The sequence below is a fragment of the Vespula pensylvanica genome, chromosome 6 (genome assembly GCF_014466175.1).
Source record: "Vespula pensylvanica isolate Volc-1 chromosome 6, ASM1446617v1, whole genome shotgun sequence".
In the NCBI taxonomy this organism is placed as follows: Eukaryota; Metazoa; Arthropoda; class Insecta; order Hymenoptera; family Vespidae; genus Vespula; species Vespula pensylvanica.
Window position 1 is genome coordinate 3,534,456 of NC_057690.1, and position 17,410 is coordinate 3,551,865.

The 17,410-nt window shown below is 31.6% G+C and overlaps 1 protein-coding gene and 1 long non-coding RNA gene across 7 annotated transcripts; one reads left to right on the plus strand and one right to left on the minus strand.

Moving 5' to 3' along the window:
- Positions 1-971: 971 nt before the first annotated feature.
- LOC122630222 (growth factor receptor-bound protein 2) lies at positions 972-5,678 on the minus strand. Of its 6 annotated transcripts, none has more exons than XM_043814500.1 (8): positions 5,428-5,678; positions 4,680-5,093; positions 4,083-4,566; positions 2,700-2,797; positions 2,499-2,618; positions 2,244-2,409; positions 1,917-2,090; positions 972-1,040 (listed from the first exon to the last, which is right to left on the minus strand). In XM_043814500.1, exons 3-7 carry the CDS (start codon positions 4,158-4,160, stop codon positions 1,917-1,919), a joined length of 636 nt encoding a protein of 211 aa, XP_043670435.1. In that variant the 5' UTR covers positions 4,161-4,566; positions 4,680-5,093; positions 5,428-5,678; the 3' UTR covers positions 972-1,040. The 6 variants fall into 6 exon arrangements, with proteins under 6 accessions (XP_043670435.1, XP_043670436.1, XP_043670434.1 ...); XM_043814501.1 differs by having other exon boundaries at positions 972-1,794; positions 4,083-4,355; positions 4,919-5,093; positions 5,428-5,677; XM_043814499.1 differs by having other exon boundaries at positions 972-1,794; positions 4,083-4,355; positions 5,428-5,677.
- Positions 5,679-12,978: 7,300 nt separating this feature from the next.
- Positions 12,979-16,174, plus strand: LOC122630224. The gene is made up of 3 exons (XR_006327433.1): positions 12,979-13,147; positions 13,802-14,154; positions 15,381-16,174. It is a non-coding gene; the product is annotated as an uncharacterized LOC122630224 (long non-coding RNA).
- Positions 16,175-17,410: the final 1,236 nt, after the last annotated feature.

Below are 17,410 nucleotides of genomic sequence, written 5' to 3' on the forward strand. Positions count from 1 at the left end.
AGAATTGCTGAAATCAGTAAACAGAATATTTTTTGTTTTCTTTTCCGTTCTTTTTTTCTTGAGAAATGTACATAGACTCCCCTTGTATCATTTTTAAAATTACAAACTTCATATTTAAATATTGTGTGCAGATTAAAATTAACACATGGCAGACTTCGATATCGTATCGCTTCTTGGCATCTCTTTTTTTTCTTTTTTTTTTCTTTCAACATATGAGTAAATGGATAACAAATTTACTAGATGAATAAAGTGCATAGCAATATTTTTTTTTCGTTCTTTTTTGTCTTCCTTTTTTCAAATAGCAATAGTGTTTTTTTTTTTTTTTCTTTTCGTATGAAATATTCGTATTTATCTATTTCTGCATTTATGCAATATTTGTTACAGAGTTGTCAAAAATAAATCAGTCACAATAATTGTATTTTAATCTCGTACGATTATTTTCAATACGTGTATGCATGTGTAATGTATATACAATATGTATATACGCTTTATCGCTGTATATATGGTTGTCTCTCCTCACTAGTAGTAAAATCTCTAAAATAAAACAAAAGATTTTTTCTATTTTTTTATTTTTCAAACACTACGCATACCACAAGATTCGTTTAATTACAAAATAAATCTCTTTAAGCGTTTTAACTGCTTATGTATATAGATGATGAGAGAAAAACAGTATTAATACCTTTTAAACAGATTCCACCAATTCTTTTAAGATTTCATTACGAAGAAAGACCGAAGAAGCTTATATTTAGCCTATTCGAATTTGTGTGTCTGTGTATATGATACAGATAATATATCTGAAATATTCGTATTATCGAACGTATAATAAAAGCGTAAGAAAAGAATGTTTTCTCTCTTAATCATTCGCGAAAATATTGACGATAGAAAAAAGACAACAAAAATTGTCCAATGCCAAAAGGCGATGCGCTCTTTTAACGCTATACACGTTCGTATATAAATTTTTTTTTTTTTAGATTTCTTATGCAATTGTTTTTAACTAGGCCCTTTTCTCGCCAAGGTCCCCGTTTCCTCGAATAGCGGATCTGTATTAAAAAATACAAGATTTATATAATCCCAGTTCTCCTAAGCTACTATCTGAGATAGCATGAAATATAATTATTGTTTTAATATGGCCAATGAGCATGCTTGCAAAAAGACTAATGCTTATCTGTGATGTATAACACCATTTTAATGGACTACCAAGAAATACTAAAGACCATTTCAAGTTTCATTTATAATATATGTCGATGTTACGATTTTATTAACACATGGTAGTTAATGATTGCACGCTTAGAGCACTTGGTATATTATATATTGAATAAAAAGTCAAAATGTTTGTGATTAATGAATATTCGATGGTTTCTATTTGATCGCAGAGACATACGATACACATACGACATCTATCAATGTTAACTTCAAATGGTAGCAGCATATTCAGTCCCACAGAGAAGATTAAAACTTGTCCATCCAACGATATATAAAAACAATATGGACACTACCCTGTCGTGTAATACATCAAGGAACTCTACACACTCTCGTATGGATTACTAAGGATGTAAGAAATGTTTTCTCTCAATGGGACCGGTCAGAGGTCCTTACTAAATAGTATTTTATGTCGAGATCGTATTATTACAAATACTCGACATTTGGACCACCAGAGTATATCCTGGTAGTCCACTCAATAGGCGGTGTGCTCGCAAAACGTTCTGGATTAATTTTGCAGCGAGGCTGATCCTGTATATAATGATGGTGGGATAAGGCGGTCAATAGTTGAGACCTGTATATATTAAATCAGGCCTAAAACAAAATATTCATTTGTTCTTTTCTATAATCTAAAAATAACAAGCAAGATGCGCACAATGATTATCGGTAAAGCATTAGAAAAGTTATTAGATTTTATGCTAAAATTTCATTAATACCTAGGAGTGATAGGGAGTAACATAAGTCGATGGAAATAGTCCTCTTCTGTTACCAATCTCCCCATGCCACCAATGCTGATCTGTACGGTCTGTAACAGTAATTACATCTCCTCGCCTGAACTCCAATTCGCCAGGTTCTTGTGGAGCAAAGTCGTACAATGCTTGCACTAAACACTGAAATAAGAATATATACATATACATACATATATATATATATATATATATATATATATATATATATATATAAACACATTTCATTTTCAACGAAGTAAAAATTCTAAGAATAATTCTATGTAATCTTTTTGTTCTTATGAATATTTTTCTTACCTCTTCAGGAATCATATCACGTAATTTGACATCTTGCGAACGTGATACCGATGCTGTACGATGATATTCTACCAATTCATTCAAACTATTAAATTTTACGACCCAAAGAAAGAACTTGCCCTGAGCATCTCTTAATACTTTAAAGTGTTGCACACCATCTGAACATCTATCATCATAAAACGAATAATATAAATTTCCGAATATTTACTAATTTTTTTTAAGTATTATTATCATGAATACACAACATATGCTCACTTTACGGATAGTGAAAAGTCACCAGGAGAGCTTTCACTGATTCTAATCAGAAAGGCACCTTCATGCTTATTCATTAATAGCCTTTCAGCATCTGCTCTGGTTATCCTTCCATAATACCAACTATAAAATCAGAACAAAATTAGGAAATATCTTTTATTTACTACGATGTAAAAAAAAAAATATCTAAAAAAATAAACTTACTCGTGATTTCTCATTTCTATGTAATTACTTGGAATGAGTCCTTCTCTGGAATCTAATTCGGCTCTGAACCAATTCATATCATCCTCCATATTAAGAATCTAACAAAAAAAATATTTTATATTTTATACATATGTAATTTTATATTAATGTAAGAATAATATGGAAGAATTCTTTCATCATTCTTTTTTTATATAATTTCATTATTATCTACTTATTCACAAAATAATTGCAATATTCAAATTTTGAATTTCGCGGGATGAAATAATCTTTCGACGAATGCAAATATCACCTATGAAGAATATCGTGAAATAAAGCCACATCGTATCGATTATTACTTCGAAAAGAAGAACGAAAGAGCAAATAAGAGCGATACGTCGACAACGGTGTTGCTTGTTAAAAGTCAAATAAAATAACATTCATTAAAATCAAATATTATCAAATCAGATATCTTCATCGATAATTATGGACAGCCGAGCAAAAATGCATTACAACGATTTATTCCAACCATGAAATAATTGTTATTATTATTAATATTATTCTTATTATTATAGGAAAATAATTTATATACAAGCATACAAATGTTCAATTATTAATTTCATACATTTGTCTTCTCAACATAAACAATTTTCTTTTTCTTCTTTTTTTTTTGTTTTTTAATATGATAAAAAAATTGAAGAAAAGTCGGTCAGTAAGGAGAAAAAAAAAAAAGAATTGCAAGATAGCAATAAGACGTCGTTATGAAGGGAAGAAAAAAGGAATTATTGTGAAATTATTGCACATATTAATATGTATACAAAATAAATCGAAACAATATTCTTGAAAAATTATGGCGCTCAGCAGTAATCGATTATACACATATATATTTCGTAAACGAAGCAAACAAAAATAAAATAAAATAAAAATAAAAAGTAAATCAAATAAATAGATAAATAAATAAATAAATAAATAAATAAATAAATAAATCAATCAATCAATATTATAGCGAGCCGATCGTCTTTGGTGACAAACAAATCCGCGACGATGTAGGAGCAATCTTCACGGACGTTCGGTGATCGGTCATCTTGCATCTAAGCCAATCAGAAGCGAGTATATCGGCTCGACGACGGTCAGGCGTTCGCCGATTGGTTGGTTGGTTAGTTCATTAAGTACGAAGAAACGACACTTTCGAAGGGGTTCTCGTCATCGAAACAATGCCACCATCAACAATAACAATAACAATAACAGCAACAACAATAGCAACGACAACAATAAAATAATAATGATAATGATAATGATAATAATAATAATAATAATAATAATAATAACAAAAAACAAAAATAATAATAATATACAATAAAGATGGAATAAAAAAAAATTCTTTTTCCTTTTTTCATAAATACGAACCTTAAGGATTTGAGACCTGCGAAAGCTAAGCTCATCCTCGGCTGTCGCGGTAAAATCGTGCTTCGCTACCGCCTCCATTCTTCTACTTCTTCGTCTTTTCCTTCTTCTTCTTCTTCTTCTTCTTCTTCTTCTTCTTCTTCTTCTTCTTCTTCCTCTTCTTCTCTTTTGCTTCTTCTTTTTATTATTATTATTATTTCCTTTTCTTTTTATTCTTTTTTTTTATTTCTTCTCTCTTCCACTTCTTCCCTCGAGGGTCGAACGCGCGTGTGTGCGCTAGACGGATAGCGATGAGAAGGACGGGGAGGGGGAAAGACGAAGAGAAGGAAAAGAACAAGGAGGGAGAAAGAGAGAGAGAGAGAGAGAAAGAGAGAGAAGGATAAAAGAGAAGTAGAAAGAGAAGGGGAACAAGAGAGAGAAAGACAGAGAAAGAGCTATATCACAGAGAGCCAGTCCTCGAGGCGGCACCAAAGGCGGCCACCTTTGTCTGCGAATGTAAAAAAAAAAAGAAAAAAAAAATAGAAAAAAAAAAAGAGAAAAAGATAATGAGGAAACTTTAGAGCAAGAGCAGAAGCAGAGAATTACGAAAATATGTCGAACCTACTATTCTTTTTTTTTCTCTCTCTCTTTTTTCGACTTGCTTCGTACTACAGGTTGCTTCCAAGTTTTCACCGAAAGAGAAGAATATGTAGATGGCTCGCGTAGTAGCACGTATAATAGTATAAACTCGTACGAAAAAACCTGTACGTAGAGAGAGAGACGCGCACGCACACACGCGACACCAATCTCTCTCTCTCTCTTGCGCACACACACACACACACACACACACACCTACCCACCTACACGCACGCACTCACTCTTCACTCACAATGAAAATACACAGTACCACTGATTTTTCGTTTCTGTAGTATATCGGAGTGAGTTAATCTCCGAATTTTCGAACACGCGATCCTCCCACTCTTTCTGTCTATTTATTCCTGTCTCTGTCTCTTTCCAGCTCTCGTTTTCTGTTTCCTATATGTATATGTATATATATATATATATATGTATGTATGTATATATGTATATATATCTATATATCTCCCTCTATTTCTTTTTCTTTCTTTCTTTTTCTTCTATCTCTGTTCCGTCAGACTCTATTCAAATTCAACGGCGTTCAATGACACCCGAACGAACTAAGCTACGACGACACATACAACTCGCATCCTCGTTCTATGAAACCGAGAGAAAGGGTAAAGAGAAACGATCAAATGAGAGAGGGAGAAAGAGAAAGAGAGAAAGAGAGAAAAAGAGAGAGAAACTTATGTATCGTAGAAAAAAAAAGTACAAAATAATAAAAAAGAAGCACAATGTATAATGGCGGATTCGTGTTGATCCGTTCGTGAAATTATTTTGATATTTTGATATTATAATCTTCCTCCGATATTATCCTCTTCTATTTTCTTTTTCTTCGTTACTACGACGAACTGTCAAAATGGAAAAGGTACGTTGCTTGGATCACGCACTCTCGCGAGAGCGACCATCGCTCGGTCTTATCAGGCGTTACACTCTCCCTCGCCCGGTATCCGTGCTCTCTCTGCGTTTCATCCTCTCTCAACTGTTCTCGTTCTCTCTCTCTCTCTCTCTCTCTCTCTCTCTCTCTCTCTCTCTCTCTCTCTCTCTCTCTTTCTCTTTCTCTCTCTCTCTCTCTCTCTTTCTCGCTCGTCGATGCGCACTAGGTTACCGCGCACGCTGACGTTGCCGAGCCAAACCGAACTTAACCGAAGTATGCACAAGGAAGACGTTCTTTCTTGCACGTCGTCGTCATCGTTCTGTCGTCGTCGACAACGTCGTCAGTGCTAGCGTCGTTAACGTTGTCAGAAGGACTTTGATAGAAAATACTTTTCGATAGATTTCATCTTTCTCGGATATTGACATTAACATTCATTCTTAAATTTCGAAATATTGTTTAAAGATAAACGCGAAAAGGAAGATTAGATACGTTTATTTTAATAAGAACTTACGAATATATTCGACGAACTAGTTTCTCATCGCGCAGATATGCGCATGCGCTTAGCACACGTTCGAAGATGCGTCGACTGCTTGCTCGGCTCGGCTCGACTCGACTCGACTCGGTTTAATTCGGCTCTATTCGGCCCGACTCGGTTTTTAACTCGTTCGTTCCATCGTTCGTTTCTTCGCTTACTAGTTCGTTTGCTGTGGTAGCCATCTTGCGTTCAACGCGAGAGGTCGGCCTCCGATCATTCTCGCCGTATTTCGCGCGAGAAATCACTCTTTTCTATATTATACTTTAATAATCTTTTTTTGATCCCAATAATATAATGAGAGATACTAATATATTAAAAAAAAATCTTATTATGAAAGAATATAAAAGCTCGTTCTTTTCTTTTCTTTATTTATTTGCAATCTTTTTCTTCTTCTTTTTTTTTTTTATTTCATAGAAATAGTTAAAGATGTCGAAAGAGTAACGTACGCAATTCTGACGTAGAAACGAGTCAAGTATTCGACATGAGATCATAATTAGATTTATCGATAATTGCTCGGCAACAACGAACTCGTGTATTTGTAATATAAACAAAATATCTATCCTATGATACCATGTCATGTATACTCTCTTTTATATATCATACAAACATTATATATATATATATATATATATATATATATATATATACACACATATGCGTGTTTAGTAAACCTACTTATCCGTATTCTCTCTCTCTCTCTCTCTCTCTCTCTCTCTCTCTCTCTCTTTTCCCCTACTCTCCAACTATTCTTAGATCGTTCTAGAAACGAGAAGTTGAACGTTCGTATGTAATTACTCTCTCTCTGTAAATATACATACATACATATATATATATATTTATTTATTTATTTATATATTATATATCGTAATGATAAAGAAATATTTCCGTAAAAAATTCAAAATAATTTCAAGTGTAACACTCAGGGATTTAATTATTCGCTACGTGAGTTTTAAAGAGCGAAAGTTAAGCGTGAAATAGAAATGTGCGAGAAGAAAAGTATTATATCGCGTTAGGATTACAGACGCCAAATGGTCACGTGTCTTGTAAACAGAAACACGCGGTGAAAGCAGGGTGGAACGGACAACGAGCGAAGTCATTCTTTTCAAAACTTCGTTCTTCTTTAGGATTTCTCTTTTCTACAAAGTTTATCCTATCGAACGCCAAAGTTAAATGTTAAAATGTCTTACACGTAAACACATGCATACATATTCACGCACACAAACACACATTAACATTTTTTTATCGTTGCTTTCTATTCTTGAAAATTTTAGGATGCTTGATTAGGTTATCTAACCTCAAATTGTATTTTTAATCTACCAAATTCCGCAATTACGTGACGATAAATGATTTATGTTGATTTAAATTTTTGTTGTTGTTGTATTACGTTAAATCCTTTATTTTATTATATATATATATATATGTATATATTGTATATATAATCTCGAATTACTAGATAATATATTTTTATCTATCACACGCGATACACACACAAATTTTATTTATTACACATTTTTATTTTATTACACATAATGAATTACGATCAAACAATTGTTTACAATTTGTGCTATTTTCTTATAAATATTATTAAAATATTATTAAGAAATATTATTAAAATAATTATTAAAATATTATTGAAATAATATAAAACTGTCTTGAGGCATATAAAAGAAATTCAGTCTTTATGTTGGAAATGACGTCTCGCCGAGAAACTTGTCCATAATGATTCTGAAATAGAATCGTTAAAGTATACATATAATGTATATATGTACACACGTATATGTAAGTCTGGAAAATCCAAGGTCACGATTGACAATTGAAAACAGCCATACGTCCGATAGCAGCTACACTCGTTGGGTTCCGTAATTAATTGCAATTGTTGTTTCGTGACTTCTATTTATATACTTCTACAAACTTAAAAAATTATATTAAGAAAAAATCAACAAATAAATTTTTAAAAAACAATGTTCTTTTTAATAAAAAAAAAAATGAATAGATAAATTCTATAACAAATTTTTTTTCACATATTACACATATCATACAAATTATTTCGAGACAAAAAAAAAAAAAGAAAAAAAAAAAGAAAAAAAGAAAATTATATCTTAAAAATAATTGCGATCTAAGTGAACCGAACTTATCGTTTGGTAGATCAAATTGATCGTTCGATACGAGATTTATCGAAAATCGATATTGTATTTAGAAAAATGTAATCAATGTGATCGAGAGATGACTAATGTTTTTGATAATGTACGATGATCTATAATTCTATACGAATGTATATACGTACATGCATATGTATGTATACATGCATAAATAAATAAATATTATACGTATATACATACGTATGCAATATTAGCGCGGAAATTGAATTACCTTTGTGCGACTGTTGCACCGATGAAAGACGTATACAGCGAAGTTGGCACTTTAACAAGCTTCCAATTAAATACAGCTGCGAATAACTATTTCATTCGCGAGAAAGGTTGGACACACTTGTGTGTTATTGGTTACAAAGAAACAATGGTTAATAATTCTTTCGTTTCTAATTAAGAAAAAATAATAAAAAAAAAAAAAAAAGGAAAGAAAATGTTCTTCTCCTTATTTAGTCGATTCGCCTTTTTTTTCCAAACATTTTTCTTTTTCTTTTCTTTTCAAATTACCACGAAGGCAACGATTGTAATATTTCATTCGTTGTGATCGTCTACAATTTTTTTTTTATATCGTTTGTCCGCCTGAATTTTTTAAATTACCATAAAATTATTATTATTTATTTATTTATTATTTATTATCAGATATTGCTATTTATTATTTGTTATTTAATAATAAGTATAATAATAAGTATCGATGTGTGTATATATATGTGTATGTGTGTTTATATATATATATATATATGTATATATGTATATATAGTAGAAACGGAACGTAAAGTGTTTTTATTCAAATCTCGTCAATGCGATCGGCATTGTCATTCGGACAGTGGCGAATTCATGAATACGCGCGTTTTCGTTTCCTGTGAAAGATTTACGAGTATTGTATGAGAAAGAGAATGAGAAAGAGAAAGAGAAAGAGAAAGAGAGAAAGATGAGAGAGCACGCGAGCGCAACCAAGCGAGGACTACTCGTTTCCTCCTACATTGAATGAAAAATGTCGGAAATGTGTTTGCGCGCCATTCAATGGAGATAATCACGATGTGTCGGACATTCTTCTTGATTCGATATTCTACTACCGTGATTTTTCAACTTTCGATGTAATTGTTTACATGTACATACATACGTGACAAGTATACATAACGTCACATAATGTCACATATATACCATATGTTATACTATATTCTATATATTGTATATATATATATATTATTCTTAATATTTATATTTTTCTTTATAATATATTATTTGTAATATATGTATATTTATTATAAATTACTTCTTATTATTTATTATTTTAATATATATATATATATATATATATTAAAAATAATATATAAAGTATAGATTAAAAAGTTAAGTATAGTGCTATTGTGTGGTTTGTGTGTATGTACGTATGTATTATATATCCAAATTAAAAAATAAAAAAAACAAGTAAACAAAAGAGTCAAAATTATACAACACTATAAAGAATATTAATTACATATTCTCTTGTTAATTTTTCATCAAAGAATTTATTATTTTATTTTAGGAACTAGAAGAGATAGAGACGAAAAGAGACAGAAACAGAGAGAGAGAGAGAGAGAGAGAGAGAGAGAGAGAGAGAGACAAAAGGGAAATGGAGAAATGATACTGTCCTTGTCAGTTTGATAGTATTTCCCAGAAGGAAAGAGAAAGAGAGAAACAGAGAGAGAGAGAGAGAGAGAGAGAGAGGAAGAGAGATAGACAATAGAGAGAGAGAAAGAGAAGAGAAAGCACAAGAGGGAAACGTAATTTCGGTTCTAGTTGTGTCTGAAGGCGATGTCACCGTACCGTGTGTCTTGTCTTCAGGATGACTCCTTGAAGACTGTTGAAGATGTACAGGCTAGGCAGCTGTGAGCTTAGAGAGAGAGATCTCTCTTCTATACGCTAGCTACGTCCCGGTAGATGAAAGGCTCTTGTAACTATCAAAGGGAAAGGGAAGAGATAAAGGCTCTACCAGTAGACAATGGCCCTGAGCCTTCTACATTTTCAGCTTGTTCTAGACGGTTTCTAACTACTATTATTATTAATACTATTACTACTACTACTACTACTACTATTATTTATTTATTTAATTTTTCATCTGTCTTCTTTTTCTATGAGAAACTAGATATACGTATTTTATATAATGTAATTATATATATAATTATATATATATATAATATATGGTACTATACTCTTCTAGAATATACATAGTGCATATAGTATAATGTGTGTGTGTGTGTGTGTATTAAGTTTGTGTATGTGTGAGAATATATATTGTATAAATATATGTATACAAGAATATACATACGTATATATTTTTCCTTGTTTAAGCTTCGTGAAAAAAAAAAGAAGAAAGAAAAACGGAAAAACGTTGAAAGGAAATAACGAAGTAGAATCATGTTCGAGGAATAAAAAATCTCATTGAAATTCGCAGTAGATCGTGATTAACATCGTATGACTTTGGAATAGAATCGCTGGATAAATTCAATGAAGACGATACATTACACAAAAACGTTCTCGCCTTCTATTACTATTATACTTTTCTCTATCTTTCAACCTTGAAATTACGAGCACCAGTTACATTATACCGAGCATCCTGTAAACGGCCTTCATTTGTGGCCTCTCTCTCTCTCTCTCTCTCTCTCTCTGTCTATATATATATATATATATATATATATATATATATATATGGTGGGTCAAAAATTATTATAATTTAAAAAATCAATTATTTATTTCAGACACTATTTTTAGAAACTTTTTTTTTTCAGATTATAAAACTATCGTCCTAATTACAAAAGCCTAAAAAAGTCATTAAAGAGATTAAATTGATTTTTAAAGATCACCTAGTAACTTTTGGTCCACTTAAAAACTTTCAGTTCAATCGGAGTATATGTGTGTGTGTGTGTGTGTGTATGCATGTACATTGGCAAATTGCCATACGAATATTTTCTAGGTCTTGCACGATGTTATTCAAGTCAAATTCAAGTAGACTCAAGCATGCAACTATGCTGTCGCCACTTTTACTATTACTACTACACAACTACTGTTATACTACTACTGCAACGAAGAGGTTAAGTAAACAAACTTTGAGAAAACTTGTGCTAAAAGATTTTCGATTCTATACAGATTTATTCCTTGCAAAAATCTTTTCAATTTTTTTTTTTTTTTTTTTTTTTTTTTTTTTTTTTTTTTTTTTTTTTTAATATATTTATACATACATATACACAGTAAAAAAAAAAAGAAATTTTTTATTGGTAAAATATATTAATTCATCGCAATCGTTTTTTAACATACATGCATATGTACATACGTAACATACAATAAGTAAATACATACATAACCTTTCTTAAAACGAATGAATATGACGACGATGTTCGAACGTAACAATCAAAATCTAAACTATCATTGACGTCAGAGTGAATGACGTAAAGAAAACTTTAGCTTCTTCGTAATCTAGTAGTTGTCGGTAATACGACTAACCTAAGCTTTTCTTTTTTTTTTTTTTTTGCTACAATAATCAAGAAACCACGACTTCTCGAATGGTTATGACAGTCTATTATGTAAAAAGAAGAAAAAAAAAAAAAGAAAATGAAACAAAAATTAAAAAAGAAAAAATAGCACGATAAATAAGAAGAAAACTCGATTGAATTAGAATATTATCATTATTTGAATCTATTAAATAATATTAATAATTTCAAGGATGAACCTGGTCGAGAATATGTTACATCTCAAAAGTCTAATATTTTTCTTCTCAAAATTGAAATCAATACGAATCTTATCGATATATATCTCAATTAAACCTTACAAGGTACTAAACGTTACATAAATAGCATACTTGAATCACATAATAACAACGTGTGTAGCTTTTCAAATACATTGATCAAATAAAAAAAAAAAAAAAAGAAAAAAGAAAAGAAAAAGTAGGTTTATCTGTCGATAAAAAAAATTCCTCTGAGTCGATAATCAAGTTTCTCTAGCTTGTACTGCCACCATGCGACTGTTTCGATCGATCGGTCGATAAGTTAGGGGACGATAAAAAACGAGTTTAATAATAATAGTAATAATCTATCTGTTTCATGAGAAAATAAACACGTTTGGTGGTAGTGTTTACGGAAGATTGTAACAGCTGTATTTATATATATGCGTTTGGCGAGAGAAAAGTGGAACGCGGGGAGAGGGGAGCGATTGAAAAGGGGATGATCCCGACAACGCGAGCGACATAATTGGCCATGAAAAAAGAAAAAGAAAAAAAAAAATAAAAATAAAAGAAAGAAAGAAAGAAAGAAAGAAAAAAGTTTGATTTACCTTGGACACTTATTATTGAAATTTTATTGGTTATCTTTTAATCGTTTTTTCTAATATCACAAAACTAAAAATCTAGTTTATTTATTCACATATATATTTTTTGTTTTTAACACGTGATTCTTTGGAGCACCAACTTCGTCGATTATCTTGATGCATGTATCGGTTTATGCAATCGCTATGACGACTCCATAAATAACTGCATAACAAGTAAGAGTTCGCGCTATGAACTAAAAAAAAAAAAAAAAAAAAAAAAGAAGAAAATGAAAAAATTGAAATGAAATAAAAAAAGAAAATAAAAAAATCTGATTACGTAAGGAACGGGTAAAAAAAATTGTAAAATTTATTTGTAGAAGTTTTTCCATGAAAAGAGAAAAGAGAGAGAGAGAGAGAGAGAGAGAGAGAGAGAGAGAGAGAGAGAGAGAGAGAGAGAGAGAGAGAGAGAGAGAAGAAGAATTTTTATTTTCCACAAAGAGATATTTATTATTTTATACCTGAAGTAAGAATATCTTCACGGAGAGAGGAAAGGAGCATTCTTCCGTGTTCTAAACACCTGCGAGAGGGGAAGAATACAAGGGACAGGACAAGGCAGGTGCGATGCTAAATAAAATAAGGTTCGATATATGTATGTACATACATAGCTAACATGTCGAGTGATCTTTCTACCCACATCATACATACTCGTGTCAAACCATCTAGAATATTTGAATGATTAGTCAATTATTGTATTGGAACGCTGTGTAATCATTTTAATATATCGAATTGATCCAAGACCCATGATAATATATAAATCTTGTTTCGAATAGCAATATGATTGAATTATTTCAACGGGAGTTAGGAGAAATTTCTCGCACGACGACCTGATCTATTATAGTTTCATTTGACATGCCAGCATTTTGTGGCAAGCCCGTTTCCATAGTCTCTCAGTATAGCCAGAGAGGTTTCATTTAATTTTCAAATACAGGTGATACTATTCAGAATAAACTAAACTCGCTACACCCATGAATAAGTACATATTTGTGCGTCCATGAATGTGTGTGTGTGTGTGTGTGTGTGTGTGTGTGTGTGTGTGTGTGTGTGTGTGTACGTATATATACATATATTATATGTATAATTTTACTGGTAATAAGAGCGGCCATAAAAAATGTGTTCATAGATTCGAACTTGATGCATATTTATTACGTTCTCGTTATATAAGTAAAAAAGAGAAATAAAAACACGAAGAAAATATATTTTTAATAAATAGCTTCAGTTTAGATTCATCATGGCGTCGTGGACGAATTCGTTTCGGAAAATAAAATGTTCAACTCTATATCCTCTCTATTATACGTCGACAATGACGAAGATGACGACGACGATGAGGACGATGAGAACAACGAGGAGTTAGACGTTCGAAACGATTTTCTTAGAGAACGTTTCCTGGGTAACTCGTGCGTCATCCTTTATCGTTCTCGAAAAGAACACACACACGTCAGCTGGTGGTGCCTGGTGTGCTTCGAGGGACACGGCATAACCGCTCGTGTTTCTCCTTCTATGCCGCGAGAGTGCACCTTCGGCGCTCTGAGCTCGCTCGAGGCCGAAACCGATGGATTTGATGACGTAAGCGTACATAAACCACCATAAAGGCTCGCTGCTGCTCTGCTTCATTAGCGTAAACCGCGAAACTTTGCTAGTCTCGTCTAAGTCTTTTCCTCATTGCCGTCGATATTTTCGTCGTTGGAGAATAATTCAATATCTTAGTGATACATAGTACAAGAAAAGCATTCGAACATTTTCTACATTCGTTTGAGAGTCACTGCATTATATATTATGTATATATATATATATATAAATAATTGTTAACTTTCTAACCTAAAAAATGTTCTTATCGTTTCAAGAATTTTATTTACTTCAACGATTTTGCTATACCACGCGAAATATATTCGATAATTTCTTCATATACATTCGTTTGAGAATCACTGCATTTTTTTCCTCTTTATTTATTTATTTCTTTTTTTTTTTTTTTCATAATCTTTAACTTTTTAACCTGGACAGATTTTTTTTCGTTTGTTTGTACGATCGTTGCTAGAAAATGATTTGACGATTAATACTATGTGAAAAGCATTCGATCGTTTCCTCATATAAATTCATTTGAGAGTCGCTGCATTTCCCCCCCCCCCCCTTTTTTTTTGTTTCTTTGTAAAATTTGTAATTTTCTAACAGATAATTTTTTGTTTTGTTCTGAAGATTCTTTTTTTCTCAATTTTAAATAAATTGCAATCTTTTCACGCTGAGTTAACTTCGTATATATGGTCGATGATACCTCGTTGAAAGTTCAGCCTTCGAATGGAACATTTAGCGTGGCTCGGCCAGGCGTACAGTCATGCGCGCATGCGCCTACGCGTTATCGCACGTTTAGACGATACTAAATATGTACTCCTTATGTGAGAAACGGAAAATTCAGTTTTTTCCTAAGTTAGGCTTACTTACTCACGTGGGAACAAAACGAGTAGAACATTTAGTAAGTGGAATATTTCCTATAAAAAAAACAAAAAAAAAAAAAAACTGTTTCCAAAAGATTTGGATGTAAGAATTTTCGATTGATTATCAACTTGAAAATTTTATTTCAATATATATTTTATTTCATATATACATATATACATATATAACGACGATATTACCAACATTATATAAAAATTTATCTTTGCTATAAGATCAAACGAAGTTTCCGTTTCGTTCGGTTATAAAAAAATGATAATAATAAGATACGTGATAAGATCAAACGAAGTTAGAAGTAAAGTAGGTTGTTTTATCTTATTCTTTCTTTTTTTGATTTATATTTCAAGAAATTTTAGTCATCTATCTAAAGAAAATCGTGGAAACCGATACGATTGGCAATTCAACTGATGAATTTGTTAGTGCATGTGTCGACAGTACACTCCCAAAGCGTCAGCGATTTGTTTTCGCCGATTCAAGAAGATTACCGTCGTGCAAAACATCACTTTATCGACTGCTAGGTGTCGCAATGGTGACATGTCGTCTACACGTACAAACATGTGATGTGTAAGTATATATATATATATGTAAGATTATTTCAAGTCATTGAAATTCTTGATCAAAGAACACTCCAGTATTATTACCGATATATCGGACGTTTCAAAATTTATCTTCGAAGTATTTTATATGAACGATTTCGTCAATGCGTTTAATAAAAATTAATCAAAATTATTACGTAAATTTCATTCGATTTTCTTATAAACATAAAAAATAAGAAAATGTTAAACAATTCCGAGTATCTACTCTTATCTTATCCTCTCTCGTGTAGAGAAGAATCCAAGGTTTCTGTTAAAATACAGGTCGTTTTTAACGCGTAAGATAACATTTCGCCCAACGGAACGACCAATGATATTCTACTTGAAATCTCGGTCTGGTCTTTCTCTCTCTCTCTCTTCCTCTCTCTCTCTGTCTCTTTCTCTGCCTTCTCGCGGGAGAAACCAGAATCCAGAATACGAGACCGGGAACTCGATCTCGCCTGCATCTCAATTTCAGTTCTCCATCTGGTGTCACTTCCACTAACATATGACGTACGTATACGTTTACTTGTCGAAGTATGTATTTCAAAATGAACGACATGTCGTTTTTTTTTCTTTTAATTTTTTTTAATTTTGTCGATGATATTCTTTAAAAAGGTTCATTCTTTCCTTTTCATTTTCGTATGATCAAAATTGTTGTCCCTATTTTTAATGGTCGATAAGAACAATCGGAAAATTCGAGGTGCGTGTTACTCAGACATTTTTTTAACAAAATGGCCGACATCAAACAAAAAGTTTGACGATTCGAAGTTTCCTTCGAATAAATTTCAAGACGTTATGAATAAAGTATTTAATTAAAAATTCTAGATTTATTTTATAGTATACCGTCAGAATCGCCGTTCTTTTCTTTTTTTCTTTTTTACGAGACGGCCGGCATTATAAACAAATTTTACGATTCGTATTTTTTGTCATAAGAAAACAGATTAATTAAAAGATTCTAGCAGCTGTTTTTATTTAAACAGGGTATATATATATGTGTGTATGTATGTATGTATATATATCTATTATTATTCGATAAAATTTACAGAAAGAAAAAGAAAAAAGAAGAAAGAAAATTAAACTCCTACGTGAGCGATTAACGCGCAAGAATTTTTTATTTATAGATTATCGATTATATCCCATATCCATTCTCGTATAATAAATATACCGATCATGTCTGAACATCAAAAAGATAGAAGCACTTCGTGTTTTCTACAGGATTCTTACGATACGTACGCTGTTTATTCGAAACTCTACCATGTTTTTTTTAATCAAATATTCGGAGGATATATGGGCGACCATAATAGTATGTATTTCGGACCAATCTAACCAAAGAAGTTTTATCTGCAAGAGGAATATTCGTCATATTTTTAAGAATTCGATCAAAATTGGATAAAAATATCTTCTCGATATCATTTTGTTTATAACTTTTGACATATATCTATATATGTATATATATATATATATATGCAATTGTCCTAAGAGTAAAATAATTTTAAACAAATACCACAAAATTCATCATATACAAACACAGTCACCCTCCTTTAAATAATCCAACCGAGCGTTCAAATAGATAAATACGAAGCTTGATAATTTATAATTTAGCATGTGACATCGTCTTTATTGGTAGAGTATCTATGCACTATACACTGGTTTTTGAATCATACAAGACAAAAGAGATGGATAAGAGAGATTACTCTCTTTTTATTCGAAGCCGAATGGTCATCCCCGAATATTTCAGCTATTGAATTTTTGCGTATATAGCCAAGCAGTCTCATACATATATACACATATATATACATATC